Source organism: Plasmodium relictum (genome assembly GCF_900005765.1).
Source record: "Plasmodium relictum strain SGS1 genome assembly, chromosome: 3".
NCBI classification, from domain to species: domain Eukaryota; phylum Apicomplexa; class Aconoidasida; order Haemosporida; family Plasmodiidae; genus Plasmodium; species Plasmodium relictum.
Genome location: NC_041681.1, coordinates 359372 through 375442, shown reverse-complemented (window position 1 = coordinate 375442; position 16071 = coordinate 359372). Strand labels below are relative to the sequence as shown.

The window sequence follows — 16071 nt, the reverse complement described above, 5'->3', positions numbered from 1 at the left end:
AAATGTTATTTCTTTACAAATAATATCAGTTGATGATACATATCTGCATTTAATGAAAAAAAAAAACAAAAGAAAAAAAAAATAAGATGAAAACATCTATAAATTACTCAAAAGACGAAAAAAAGAGGATTAGAAAAAAATATAGGAATGAATATGCTAATGTGAAGGATTTAAATAAAAGCAATGTGAATATAAAAAATATAAAAACCTTATATAATATATTTTCACACACTCAAAATAATAACAATGTTCAAAAAAATATAAATAACGATTTCCAAGAAAATGATTTAGTAAATAATAATTTAGTAAATAATAAGATTCATCATGAAGAAAGTAATGATATTTATAAAAATGAATATGATAATAGATTTAAAAAGTTCAATTGCGACAATAATTACAACAGTTATTCAGATTTTGTTAAAGATGTTGACATTCACAAAAATGTTAAAATACAAACTCAAAGTGAAAAACATGAGAATAATTTTTTTAATAAAATTGATTTCTTTGATAATGGTTCAAAAGATTCAAATGTAGAATATTTTTATAAAAATACTGATGTATTAAAAAATAAGAAAATAAACTATGAAGAAAATGAAAGTGTATCAAATAAAAGAAATTTCAAGAACATTTTAGATTTAAAGAATTTTGATGATTATAAAAAATTTATTCATGATAACAATAAAAATATTCTTTATTTAACTGATAATGCTTCTGTTTGGAACAAAGAACTAAAATTGAGTTTTATAAATGAAAAAAATAAGGAATATAGTTTATGTAATAATAATAAATTAAATAAAGACAGTGTAAATGAAACTTCTTATAAAAAAGATTTTGTTAATTTATTGGACAACGAGGTACCAAATAAAGATGCATTCAGTTTTAGAAAATTGAAAAAAGATAATTTTTTTGAGAATGATATAATAATAGATAGTAATTTAAATGAAAATTTTGACTTATTTAATTTTGATGATAATGATAATAAAAATTGTACTATGAGTGTATACAATGCTGATGAGAAAGGTAAAGCAATAAAAGAAAATATTGATTTTGTTTTTAAAAAATCAAGTGAAGAAATGAATGAAACAAATGATTTTTATAATATATCAGAAAATTTTTCAAAAGATGAATATGAAGACCAAATATTTAATAATAAAAAGAAAAATTATGATGAACATGATAAATATTCAAAAAATTTTAATAAATACGATTGTGTAAATGAAAACGAAATAAAAAACAAAATGTTATTTTTAACTAGTGATTTTGAACAGATTAATATTGCATCAATAAATGAAAAAAAAAATGTAGATAATGATTTGATTAATTTAAAGAAAAATAGAGAAGATAATACTGAAGATCATTTAACAAAAATAGTAATAAATGGTGAAGAAAATCAAAAAAAAAAAGATACTAACTATTTTGATGAATTCTTTTCCAAAGAAAAAAATATTCCTGAAATAAGAGAAAAAGAAAATAATTTTTTTTTAAATAATCTTAATGAGGAAAATTATTTTACAAATAAATTAGATGTGTTTATTTGTGATCATTTTTATAAAAATAACTTTGATTTTGATTCGAGCATTAATGAGAATTTGGAAAGAGAAGATATAATCGAAAAAGATAATAATCTTAATTTAGTGGGGCTCTATACGAAAAAAGATTCAACTTACAATGATGATTATTTAATTAGTAATATCGATGTAAATAAAAATAATAATAATTGGTTAGATAATAGCAATAATGTAAATGACAATAATATTAATTTAATTAATAAGAGTAACAGTATATTGGATAGTAATAACAAATTATATAGTCACAGTGATTCATTAATTGAAGAATATGATTTTAATTTTTATAAAAAAAACTTAAATATTAGCAATGATGATAACTCGAATAGAGATAGGAACATAAATGTATTAGAAATAAATACTAGTTTAGATAATCAAAATTTTAAGAATGATTATTTTAAGGAATATACTTATGAAGATGAAAAAAATAAAAAAATAAAAAATGAAATTGAATCTTATGATAAGGATTTATTTATAAGCAATTCAAATAAAATTTATTTTGAAAATATCAACAAAAATAATAATAATATGATAAATAAAAAGGAAAAAGAAAAAGAAAATTTAAATATGATTGAAACTACTTTTAGCAACTCCTATGAAAAGGTAGTAAATAATATCAATAAAATGTATCAAAATAACTCAAATGTAATTAATACAGAATTTGATAAAAATTTTTATAATAGCAAAGTAAAAGAAAAATATAAGGATATAATAGAATTAGGTGATTATTTCTTTTTACCAGGAGAAATTCATAAAAAAAATGAAAATATTCTTTCTTCTGATAAAAATTATGAAGAATTTTCTTTTGAAATAAGTAATGATAATAATAAAGTAAATGAAGGAGATATTAATTATCAAATATGTGATAAAAAAATTATAGTTGAACAACAAGGAATAGATCTTTTTGAAGAACAAGATAGTAGTATTGTTGAAAATAAAAATTTTATATACGAAAATAATGAAGAAAATATTTTTGAAATTGATATAAGCAAAAAGTATAGCAAAAATAATACTTTGAATAAAAAAGATTCTATTCAATATTTGGAGAATGGAAAAGAAGACGAAAATGATTCAAAAATTGAAGTAGCATGTAGAGATTATTATATAGAAGGAAAGAATAGTCACGAAATTATAATTGAGAATGAGAATACATCTTTTTATGAAATAATAGAAGAAATAGAAAATGTTAGTAAAGATATAATTGGAGATAACATAAACGAAGAGAATATTTATGAAAATGAAAAAATCAATTTAAGCGAATACAAAAATGATGAGAAGTTTTTTAATAGCTTGGAAATTAATGAAAACGAAAATGATGAAACACAAGGAAATTCAAATGATGAACTAAAAACTCTATTTGACAAAAATAATTTTATTTCTGAAACAATTATTTCCGATAATATAAATAAGAAAGATTCCGTATTTGATAAAAAATTCGATGATGTTTATGCTTATTTTGATAATTTGAGTGATTGTAATAAAAAAAATGTAAAAAATGATGTATCATTTAAAGCTGAAGAAGAAAATAAATATGATGAAATAAAAAAGGGATCAAATAATACCATTAACATATGTAAAGAAATGTCTAATTATCAAATTAGTAATGAACTTTTAAATTACATTGAAATTGAAAATAAAAAAATAAATAATTTTTTTGTATCAGAATCAAATGAATTATTTAACGAACATGTTTTGAAAAGTTTTGATACTATTTATGAAATGTTAATGACAAAAAATTATCTAGAACATTTTTCTGTTTTTTATCAAAATGATAAGCTTTCTTATACAGAATTAAATATTCCAAATTTTCAAATTTATTTAAAAAAAATAAAAAATATAATGAAAAGTGGATTTAATGAAATGTATGATTACAACGATTTTATACATAAATTTATTAATGAAATATTTAATATGGATATAAATGATTTTTTCTTTTTTAATATATATGTAGATAATATGAATAAATATATTAATAAGAAAAACATTTTAATTAATAATATAAGTAATACACATCATTTTATTAATGATTTTTATAAAAAACATGAAAAAATACTAACACTTGAGGTTTTTTATAAAAATATGAGTTATTCTCTTTATTTCTTAGTATTTATTAATTTGTTAATAGAACTTTGGTATATATTAATATTTGATATAAAAAAAAAAAATTATGATAAACTCTTAAGTACTTTGATTAACTATTTAAATAAGAAAAGAATAGTATATGTTCTAAGAAAAATTTATAATTATTTGCATAAAATTTATGAAGAATTGAATAAATCAACTATAGATGAGAAACAAAAAAAAATAATAGTAAAAATAATTAAAAAAAGTAAAAGTTTTAAATTAATAAAGAGAAACATTTATAAAATTAATAACTGTTGTTTTAATTTGTTGATTTTTTTTCTTCCTTTGTCTATACCACCTTTTAAGAAAAAAATAAATATTTTTGATAATTTATTAAATTATTTCTTTAAAAATATTAATAAAATTATTTTTAAATATATTAAAGATGATGCAAATGAATCTTTTGAATTCAATACTAATAATAAAAATTCAAAAATATTTGAAGATAATTTTTTTATCCAAGAAGGCATTTACAATAAAAAAGAAGAATATGCAAATGGTATGCAATCAAAAGATATAATAGAAAATGTAAGTGACTCAAAAAATAAGGTAGAACATTTAAATGATTCAAAAGATAAGATAGAACATTTAAATGATTCAAAAGATAAAGTAGAACACGTAAATGATTCAAAAGATAGAGTAGAAAATGTAAATGATTCAAAAGATAAAGTAGAAAATGTAAATGATTCAAAAGATAAGGTAGAATACGTAAATGATTCAAAAGATAAGGTAGAATACGTAAATGATTCAAAAGATAAAGTAGAAAATGTAAATGATTCAAAAGATAAGGTAGAATACGTAAATGATTCAAAAGATAAAGTAGAAAATGTAAATGATTCAAAAGATAAAGTAGAAAATGTAAATGATTCAAAAGATAGAGTAGAAAGTGTAAGTGACCCAAAAGAAGAAAAGCATGTATATGATTTGAATAAAAAAAAAATAAATGTAGAAGTCTTAAAAGAAGAAAAAATTAGTGTGGATAGTTTAAAAGAGGAGAAAGAAAATGCTTCTGTAAATTGTGAGAACGAATTTTCAAAAAGAAAAAATTTTTTTTTTATTAATAATAATATAGAAAGAAAATTAAATAAAAATATAAAGGATATAATTGATAACATTATAAAAAACTGTAAGAAAAATATATGCTTATTGAAAATAAAAAATTTACAACAATTATTTCTTTATTGCTTTGAAAACCCTCATAATGAAAAATATATTAATAATTTAACGAATGTTGTAAGAGATTTAAAAATTAGTGAGAAAATTGAAATAATAGAGAAGCAATTGGAATCATACATTAAAAAAAATACACACTTTTATCACATTTTTTTTAAGATTGTAATACCTGGTGTCAATGCCATAACTAATATTTTTGAAAATTTGGAAACATTGTTTACATTATACATAAATTATAAAATTAAAAAAAAAAAAAAATTATTTTATTTTTACGATCCTTGGATATATAGTTATGATGCCTTTTTATCATTTAGTCAACTTGACGAAATCAAATTATCAGATGAATACACAGATATTTTTCATCAAACAAAAAAAAAAAAAAAAAAGAGAAAATTTATAAGAAAAGAAGACAAAGAAAACGTAGTAAACAATTACATAAAGGAAGTTGAAAAAACTGGTTTAAATTCTTCTGAAGAAATTAAAAATATAAAAGATTTTAAAATATATTTTAAAAAAATTGATGAAAAATTTTTATCAAAAAATATATTTGATAACTTAACGAACTTTTATAGGATAAGATACATTAAACAACTGCTTTTATTTGTGAAAAATGAAAAAAAGATAAAAAAGATAGATGAAATTAAAAATAATATAAATAATACTAAATTAAAAGTTTATTATTCTTACATTTTAAAACTTTGTTATAATGAAAACTACATAAAAATAAATACAAGGGCCTTAAAATATTTATTTTTTCATTTATATTTTAATTAAATATTTAATCAAAATTTTTATAAAGTTTTTAATTTTTTCATATATTATATATTGAATACATAAAAAAAATTCTACAATAATAATTTTAATATATTCTTTTATTTTATTTTATTTTATTTTTTATTTTTTTTGTGTTATAGAAGCATTACTGAAAGTAAAAAATATTTGATAATTTACACACACATATATATATATATATATATATATATATATATATAAAAGAAAAATTTATCAAAATATATTACTGTATTAATGTATATATATATATTTATTTATTTATTTATTTTTCTTTTTAATAAATACGCATATTATATTCTTTTATTATGTCAATAACACTTATAACTTTATATATAATTACATAATATCTTATTTTTTAATTAAGAATTTCATCATATTTATTAAATCACAATCATAAGTATGATTGGATAACCAAACATTTAAACATTTCCGTACATATATATAAATAATTTAAAGATTCATGTTATTTATTTTTATATTAGAACTATAAGAAGTATAAATCATTACATCCCTTTAATATTTTTACATATTTTTATATACAAGTAAAAATATAGAAACATAGAAGTATAGTAATTAAAAAATTAATTATACTATAATATATTTACTAGAATAGTATAGTCTTAAAAATTAAAAAGGGGATAACTTTCATTCTTTAAATATATAGGTGTCATTTATAGAAGTGAAAGTTTTTAACTGTAATATATGAAGAAAAATATTCTTATATATGCTGAGCAAAAAATTAAAAATTATAATATTTTTGTTTTTCAAGTACAAATAAATAAGAATCTTTTTAATAAATTATTCATTAAATATATAAGGTATTAAAAAAAAAAAGAAACAATTATATGAAATTTAAAAAGTTACTGTCTATTCATTTGTTTATTTTTTCATTTAAAATTGTAAAATAATAATAATTCTTTTTTGAAAAACACAAAATATGGAAGAACATTATTCAAAGTATACAACATATATTTATATAGTAGGAATTCATACTATTCTTTTATATGTAAATATAAAGAAATCTTATTTTGTATAATTGTAGTTACACATTTCAGAAAAAAAAATATATATAAGGAATATATATGAAAGGGATTATCACATTTTTAATTAAAAAAAAAAAATAAAAAAACATATATTTTAATTGTAAATTAAAAAAAAATTATATTTTCTTTCATAGTATTGTAAAATACTACATTTTATAGCATTTAAATAATAAAAAAATATAGATAAAATAAAATAAGCAATTAAAAAAAAGGAAAAACAAATAAAGTATAATTAAAAGGTATATATATATATATATATATATATATATATATATATATATATATATATATATATTATATTATATTCATTTATTTTCTCTGTTTTTTTCTTTTCAAGATGATAAAAATAAAAAATCTTACAGTTATTCTACTAATAATTTGTTTAGTAATAAATAAAATAATAAAGTGTGAGAGAAATTCATTTAAAAATGAAAAAGGAATAACTAAATCTATTGATGATAATATTATGAATGTACTGAATTCAGTTAGTTTAAGTCACACAATAAAAAGAGAAAAAAATATCTTAAATGATTTGTCTAATTATATGCAGTTCTTAAAAGAATTGAGTTCATTAGATATTGAAGGTATGGAAAATGAAGGTTTACTTATTATTGATAAAAAAAAAAAAAAGGGAAATAATAAAAACTTTAAAATTAAATATTCTTCAAAAAGAAATTATAAAAATAATATTAAAGATATAAAGGAAGAAATAAGCAAAAACATATATTTATAGAAATAAAATAAATATACAATAAAAATTAATTTTTTTTGAATTATTGAAGTTTTTACAAATTAACGTTAATTTATTTATTATAAATTTGAATCCTTATAAATTATTATTGTAAAATTATAAATATTAATTCATAATATTTTTTATTTGTTCATTAAATAATTTCTTTAATATCCATAATTTTTTTGTATCATCAAAAATAACGCATTTTTTTTTTTTTTTGTTAAATTTTTTTTTTTTAACTTACAAATATTTAATCATAGTTATAATTATTTTTCTATTTATATATGAAGAAAATAAATATAAATTATAGTAATCGAAAATATAATATTGATAAATTGCCTTATAAATAAATAAAAAAACAATAATAATAACTATTCTAAAAACACCTTATCTAAATCCCACGTGGTCTAGTGGCTAGGATATTCGGCTCTCACCCGAAAGGCCCGGGTTCAATTCCCGGCGTGGGAAATCTTAATTTTATTAAAAAGTATTAAGTATATATTTTAAGTTTAATAATAAGGTGAAACTAAAAACCTTAAATCGAATTATAATTCCACCACACTGAGTAAATTCATTTTATGATGGGAAATTTAAAAATTTTTAAATGTTTATATATATAATATATATGTATATATAAATTATTTTAAAATAATTTTTCATTTAAAAATTTTACTTTTTCGAGATATTTTATAAAATAATGAAAATATCCTTTTATAATTTTATAAATTTTACATTATATAATAAATAATAAACATATTTAAAATATAACTATCTGTGAAGTATAATATTTTTCGTTTTTTAAAAATTGAATGATATGGACAGACGGGGAATTGAACCCCGGACCTCTTGAATGCAAATCAAGCGTGATACCACTACACCATCTGCCCTTAATTAATTTATAATAATTTTAAAAAAATTATAAAAAAAAATTTCAAGATCTTTTTTTTTTTTAAATTTTTCTGAGAACAAAAATTCTTTTTTATAATATGTTAAAAGTTAAGTTTTCTTCTTTAAAAAAAAAATATTGAAAATCTCCCTTTTCTTTTGAATATACTATAAAATTTATTTTTTGCTAAATAATATAAAATAAATGAAAGCATTAAAGATGTTTCTATATTATCTATAATATATATACAAAAACTTATATTCTTAGTATATACTATTATTCTTTTTGATTTATTGGGATAAGTAACCAATAAATTAAAATGTTGAATATTTTTTTTTTTTTAAAGGAACTTTAAAATTAATAAGAATTGAAGTATTTTTATGCTTAATTATATCTTTAGTTTTATATCTTATTTACATAACATTCTTATTTGTATCTTATTTTTTATTCTCAAAGTATGTCATAGATTATATAACAGAATAACAAAATTATAACGTAAGATTGCTATTATATTAAGAATAGTTTCATCATACTTTTTTTAAAGTAATTTTATAAATATTTTTAAATGGATATGTATATATTATTTAATGTAATAACTTTTATCAATAAAGTGCTATCTCATTTTTATAATTTATAATTTATAATTAAATAAAAGGAAAGAAAAAAAAAAAAAAGATTCATAAGAATTTAATTTTTTTTTCTCTTTTGTATGATTCTTGATTTAATTTAATATAAATAGCTAAAAATTTAATCTTTTTTTTTTTTTTTATTAATTATAAATGGTAATACTTTAAATTCCCTTTTTTCTATTTTCAGTTGTAATTTATTTTAATGAAAATTTTTTAAATCCAACTATATTAAATGGTGTTAATAAATAATGTTAAAAATTTTGTAATGTATTATAAAATTTTTAATAATGTAGAAAGATATGTAAAGTTATTAAGTAAAAGAAATGTTTATGCTAATAATATAAACTATTTTGATAAACAAAAAATATATTGCAATACTGATACAGATAAAATAGTATCCTCATGTATAGAAAAAGAGAATAAAATAAAGGAAGAAGAACTAAAAGATGAAATAGAAAATAATTATTTGATAGAATTTATTGAGAAAGAAAAAAAGATAATATACGATAATTTTAATGACTTAAATGAATTATGTTTAAAAAAGTTTAAAAAATTAAAATGTGATTTAAATATATTAACTTCATCAAATAGAGAATATGTACCTTATTATTTCTACGATTTCTTTTTATCACATTACAATTCAAGTGGTAATCATTTAAGTAAAAAGGATATTTTAATAAAATTGAATAACCTTATATTAGAAAATGAAAAATTATGTTATAATAAAGGAATCAACGATAAAAATCTTTATTTCATTGAAAGTAATCTATCTATAATTAATACAAATGAAGAATATATAAAGGAAATAGATAACAAAAAATTGGAAAATAATAATGATAATAATAATTTAATAGATAATAATGAAGTAGATAAAAATTATTTTTTAAACTCACATAATGTGAATGAAAGAATATTAGAAGTTAGAGATGATTTATTAAACAAGAAAACTTTCACATATTATGAATCTTTATTACGTTATAAGGATATAAGTAAAATAAATATTGATTCTTACATTAAGTTGAGTATTCAAAAAAATTTTCATATAAAATATTTAACTACAGTTCAATATTGCTTATTTCCGTTTTTTTTAAAAAATTATGATTTACTTATTAATTCTGTTAAGGGTACAGGAAAAACATTAGGTTATTGCATTCCCCTTTTACATAAAATAATTATACAAATAAATAATTTAAAAAAAAATTGTAATATAAAAGAAGATTTTGTTCTTGCCCTAATAGTATGCCCAAATATAATTTTAATTGAGCAGACATATAAAGTTATTAAACAATTATTAATATATCATCCGTATAAACTAAAATGCCATTATATTCATGGTAGAAAAAATATAAACATGAAGCAAGAAGTAGATGAGTTAAAAAAAAAAAAGCCTCAAATAATTGTAACAACACCGGTATCCTTTATAAATCACATAAAATTTTCAAAAGGATTTTCAAAAATGTTTTTTTTATGTGATACAATAATTATCGATGAAGCTTATTTTCTTCTTAATTCAAATTATTTAAAAAATATTTTAATTATAAAAAATATATTACCTAAGGGACACCAAACAATTTTATTATCTTCTATTGTTAACAATTTCCTAAAACATTTAGCTTATAGATTTTTGCGTTTAAATTATGTGTATTTAAATTTTGTGAATAATTCTATTTATGATAGAAACAAATTTTATTCAGCTTCTCATATGAATATTATGAATTCTAATTCTGAAGATAAATTATCATGTGAAGAATATTTTAAGAAGCATCAACCTGATTCTTCTTTTGAATTATATAATAAACTAAATTATAATCTATTATCTATTTATAAGGATAATATTTTAAATTGCACTGACTTAAACAAATTATGGTTATGTAAAAATGCTAAAACTTTTTATGAAAATATTAATTTATATGATTCTTACATAGTAAATAATGAAGTTAATAATATTATAGAGAAAACAAATTATAACAGTAGTACATATATTAATGAAATGAGCAGTCAAAATAATAAAAATAATCTTAGTAAAATAGTTCAACATAATAAAAAAAATTCCAATGAAACAGTTAATGAAAATAATAAAAGCAATAATTCCAAATATGTACATAATATTAGTAGTCTATGTAATTCAAATACAAGTAAAGAAAATATAGAAAAGTCACTTGGACGTATAAAAATAAATAATAATAAAAAGGTAGAGAATATTGAAGAAAACTTTTTTGAAGAATATGCATACGAAGGTTCTCAAAATGAAGAAAATATAGGCAGTAAATTAAAATTAAACAATAGTGATTATAATAATTATACAGTCAGTAATAATGATAATTATGAAAAAAATAAAGGAATAAATTTGCCCACTCATATATTTTTAAAACAAGAATATTTAATTTATGAACCTGATAAACTTGCATTAATATTATTTAATATAATTCATAAAGAGTTTTTATCAAATGAAAATATAAAAATTGTTATTTTTATGCCAACAGTGAAAATGCTACAGTTTTTTTATGTCATATTTAAACATTATATATTTAAGGGTTATATTTTTTTATTGTATTTAAAATTAAATAAATGGAAAAAAAATGAAAAAATATATGATAATTCATATTATTATGATAGAGAAAATGTAAATTTTTCTGTATCTTCAAATCCTTTTATTTTTGTAAACAATAATTTTCATAACTCATCAAATAATTCAGAAAAAAATAAAAATGATTTTAACAATATAAACATGAATAAATGTAGTAAAGAGGATTTAGTTAACAAAGAAAATCTAGTTAACGGATTAAATGATAAAAAAATTACGAATTCTAGCAATTTAGATGAAGAAAATAACATTACTTTAAAAGTTTTAAACAATCAAAAAAATAATAAATTAAAAGAAGAAGATTATTTTGAAAATAAAGAATACATAAATGAATATGAAAAATTAAAAGATATTGCAATTTTATGTTTACATAGTAAGTTGAGCTTAGATAAAAAAACATATACTTTGAATTCTTTCAATAACCCCCAAAAAAAAAAACAAATTTTATTTTCTTCTTCCTTACTATATCAAGGCATTGAATTAGATAAAGTAGACTTAGTAATACAAGTAGGTATAAGTGTTACAATAGATGAATATATTTTAAGAACGCAAGTTGCTACAACCAAAAATACACAAGGGAGAAGTTTATTATTATTAAACGAGTTAGAAGGTCATTATTTATTTACTCTTTATAAAAATAATATTTTGATTAGTAATGTAAGTAAGAAATATTTAAATTATATACATAAAGATAATCCTTTTTTAAATACTTTATTAAAATATAAAAAACCTAATAATATTATTCTGAATAATGGTCAAGAAAAAAATGAAAACATATTGGATTTAAGTGAAAAAGAGGGAGATAATTATAATTATAAAAAAAATAAAAAAAAAGAAGAAAATTGTGATTATTTTTATAAATTTAATATAAAACATATGGAGTGGTATAAACACAATCATTTATTATGTTCATGTGAATTGATGTATAGATCATTACTTGGTTTTTATTGTGAAAAGAACAAGTATTTGAAATACGAAAAATGGCAAGTACCAAGTTTAATTAAAAATATTTTACATTCTTTTGGTTATTTTGATAACTTTTATATAACTAAATGCATGGCTACAAGACTACAAATTTTAGATGCACCAGATGTATATATTAACATTAATGCTAGATCAAAAAGTGTTTTAATATCTGCATTACCATCTTATAAAAGCTTTAAATCAAAAATGAATGAATTAAAATATAAAAAGTTTTCAAAAAATTCATCAAATGAAGAAAAAAATATACCTAATTCTTACAACTCCTATAAATTCCCTTTTGACAATATTCAAATAACTAAAAATGACACTAAAAAAAAGGAAGATATGGAGAAAGAAAAATATGAAAAAAGCTTTATAGAGAAGTATCCTTTATACTTCCCTATTCATAAATATTTATCATAAATTTTACAATTTCTTATATTTGCTTTTTCTTTTTTTTTTTTGTTCTAATAAAAATTATTAGTTTGCTATTATTAAATCATTTTGCCTTATAAACAATACATAGCTCTTTATTTTTAAAATTATTCAAATAATTAAATTAATTTTTATAAAATATATATATATATATATATATATATATATTTTTTTTTTTGTTAAATTTTTTATTTATATATTAAGAACACTTATCTCTATGAAAATTTATTTAAAAGCGTATGCTAAAACAAAAATATTAAAAATATATAATTAAAATGAATGTGTTTTAATTTTATTCATCTATAAAACATAATAAATTATCATTCTTTTTTTTTAAAATTATATAATTATTAAAAATTTTATTTTTTTTACAATTTATAGAGTATATCTAAAAAAAAAAAAAATAATAAAATAATAATAAATGAAATATAAAAATTAAATTATTAACAACTATAACTAAAAAACATAATAAAATAAATATACATAAAAAAAAAAAAAAAAGAAAAAAAAAAAGCAAATAGCATATAATGTATAATATTAAAAAATTAGAAAAAAAAAACAAATAAAAAAAAAAAAAAGTAATAATGATAAGATGAAATTATAAAATTATATTATTATTTCTTTTTAATGTGCTAATGATAAATCTAGATATGCATAAAACTTCTAGTTTGTTTTTACAAGCATATATAACAACATTACCTGAGCTAAACAGTAGAACTGTTTTAACTGAACTTTTATCACTTTTTTTGTATTTTTTTAATGAATTATTTTTTGTATTTTTTTCTAAATTAGTTTGTTCAAATAATTTATCTAAAAGATTTTGATCTATTTTTATATATATAATGTTATTAATATCAGTTAAAATATTTTTAAATTCATCATATTTATAAATTTTTGTTATGTCAAAATACTTTAATTTAATTTTAAAAACACATACAAATTGCTTAACATTAAAATAATTCATATCAAATATAATGTCATCTCTAACCTTATAATTCCATTTTTGATATTTATCAAATTTATATATATCTTTTTTACTGTATAGCTTTTGATTATCCTTAGAATGAAAATAATTCTCATCAAATTTATTACTTTCTTCATTGCTACTGATTTTATTGTTTTTTGTTAATATATCATCTTTATTAAAACTTGTATAATTTATTTTTGAACTTTTCTGAATATAAATAATATTGTCTTTGTCACAATTTTTCTTTTCATAATTTATATGGAAGGAATCTTTTTCCATATGTATAAAATTATTATTATCGTCTTTTTTTGTTTTTTTATTTTTATCTGAATTAACAACGCAATCACTATAATATAATTTGGGTATTTCACTTATTTTATCTAAAGAAAATAATTCTTCAATATTATTTGAATTCTTAGTTAATAATTCATTATTTTCATTTATTTGGCCATTCTCAGAATAATTTAACTTGTAACTTGTATTAAATAATTTATTACTATTTTTCTTTATCATTGAACTATTAGTATTTTTATTGTTATTTCTATTTTTTTTAATATTATATTTTTTTAGTGAATTATATTTATCTTTTGATAGTTTTATTTTTTTTTCTGAACAATTTTTTAGAAAATTATCTTCTAGATAAAATTCATAATTTGAAAAATTACATTTTAATTCTTTAATAATATTTTCACATGAATTTATTGTATCATGAATATTATCTTCATTCGTATATAAGTTACTGTTACTCAAATTTTCTAAACTGTCATCATATATTTTTGTATCATTATTTATAATATTTTCTGTTATTATATCCTCACTATTTATATTAATAGAATGTTCACTCAAACTATTATTAGAATTTATATCAGCATAAAATTCATCACAAACATTTTCTTTAATCAAAAATTCATCGTTAATACATTTATTACTTAAATTATCATCATTATCAAGCATACTATTAAATTGTTTTTCATTTTTATCTTCATTTAAATCAATATTTTCACTTGATGTTGAATTGAGATTTTCATGTTTTTTTGGATGATATATTCCTTTATGGAGCTTTGAATAAAATTCTATTTCTTTTGTATTTTTCTTTTGATTTTGATAATACCAAAAAGTTTTATATTTAATTTTTTTAACTACTTTTATTAAAATTAATAAAATATTTCTTAATGTTAATGATCCATGTATATGAACTGATCCATTTTTATGAATAAAACATACAACATAAGGATTTTGAAAATATATTTTTACTACGTTTTTTCTAATTTTACAAGGTTGAAAGTATATAAGACAATCATTTTTTTTTTTTTCAGGATGGAAGAAATCATCAATATTTTCATTAAAAGTAGTGTCGTATATGATTTCTGTATTTTTAAAAGATCTTGATATTAAAATTAAATCATGAATAGAAAACTGGCATTTTAAATTCATACATATCCAAATGTTTTTTATAAATATATTTAAATTCATAATATCATCGTATATTACGTTTCTATTAACTTTTAATAATTTTCTTAATTTTTCTTTGCCTTTTTCATTCATTGATTTTATCATATTACAATAAATATAATTATTTTCATTATTTTCATCGAAAAAGAGATTCATTTTTTATTATGTGAGAGATATTTTCTTGTTATAACTTGTTAAAAATTTTAATAAATATATTTTAAGAAGACAGTTGTATTATTTTATATACTTATTCATCACAAAAAATTCAAGAAAAAAAAAAAAAAAAACCTCTTTTATCTCATTCATCATTTACCATTAAAGAAAATGGAAAATATTATTTTCTATATTGAAAAATATAAATTGTTTATTTGTTTATTTCTTTATTTGAAATTCTTTCATCTTCAAAATGTAATATAGTTTTAATAAAACCTAAAAGAACATTTCATTTTTAAAAATTAAAATGCCATAAAAAAAAAAAAAAAAAAATTAAATTAAATTTATAAAACAAAAACAATTTAAGAAAAACTTTTTCTTCATGTTTAAATTTTTTTTTTTTATTTTAATACTAATAATATTTTGTTCTTATTATTTAAAAATAATATTATAAAATAAAAAGAGAAATGTACAGCATTTTTATTACATATGTATTTGAATATTTATTATGATTTCCAAAAACATTAGTATAATAAAACAAAAAAAAAAAAAAAAAAATTAAAATAGTGAAA

General features: G+C 17.6%; 4 protein-coding genes and 2 non-coding genes across 6 annotated transcripts; 4 read left to right on the top strand and 2 right to left on the bottom strand.

The window, feature by feature from the left end:
- Positions 1 to 86: 86 nt before the first annotated feature.
- Positions 87 to 5636, top strand: PRELSG_0309000 (conserved Plasmodium protein, unknown function; the record flags this gene model as incomplete). The annotated part of the gene is made up of 1 exon (XM_028680078.1): positions 87 to 5636. The coding sequence occupies one exon, from the start codon at positions 87 to 89 to the stop codon at positions 5634 to 5636; it is 5550 nt and encodes a 1849-aa protein (XP_028531611.1).
- Positions 5637 to 7034: 1398 nt separating this feature from the next.
- PRELSG_0308900 (conserved Plasmodium protein, unknown function) lies at positions 7035 to 7430 on the top strand (the record flags this gene model as incomplete). The annotated part of the gene is made up of 1 exon (XM_028680077.1): positions 7035 to 7430. The coding sequence occupies one exon, from the start codon at positions 7035 to 7037 to the stop codon at positions 7428 to 7430; it is 396 nt and encodes a 131-aa protein (XP_028531610.1).
- Positions 7431 to 7826: 396 nt separating this feature from the next.
- Positions 7827 to 7898, top strand: PRELSG_0308800. Its single transcript has one exon. It is a non-coding gene; the product is annotated as a tRNA-Glu (tRNA).
- Positions 7899 to 8245: 347 nt separating this feature from the next.
- On the bottom strand, positions 8246 to 8317 carry PRELSG_0308700. Its single transcript has one exon. It is a non-coding gene; the product is annotated as a tRNA-Ala (tRNA).
- An 860-nt stretch (positions 8318 to 9177) lies between these two features.
- On the top strand, positions 9178 to 12915 carry PRELSG_0308600 (DEAD box ATP-dependent RNA helicase, putative; the record flags this gene model as incomplete). Its single annotated transcript, XM_028680076.1, has 1 exon — positions 9178 to 12915. The coding sequence occupies one exon, from the start codon at positions 9178 to 9180 to the stop codon at positions 12913 to 12915; it is 3738 nt and encodes a 1245-aa protein (XP_028531609.1).
- A 610-nt stretch (positions 12916 to 13525) lies between these two features.
- On the bottom strand, positions 13526 to 15502 carry PRELSG_0308500 (conserved Plasmodium protein, unknown function; the record flags this gene model as incomplete). The annotated part of the gene is made up of 1 exon (XM_028680075.1): positions 13526 to 15502. One exon carries the CDS (start codon positions 15500 to 15502, stop codon positions 13526 to 13528), a length of 1977 nt encoding a protein of 658 aa, XP_028531608.1.
- Between the last annotated feature and the right edge of the window lie 569 nt (positions 15503 to 16071).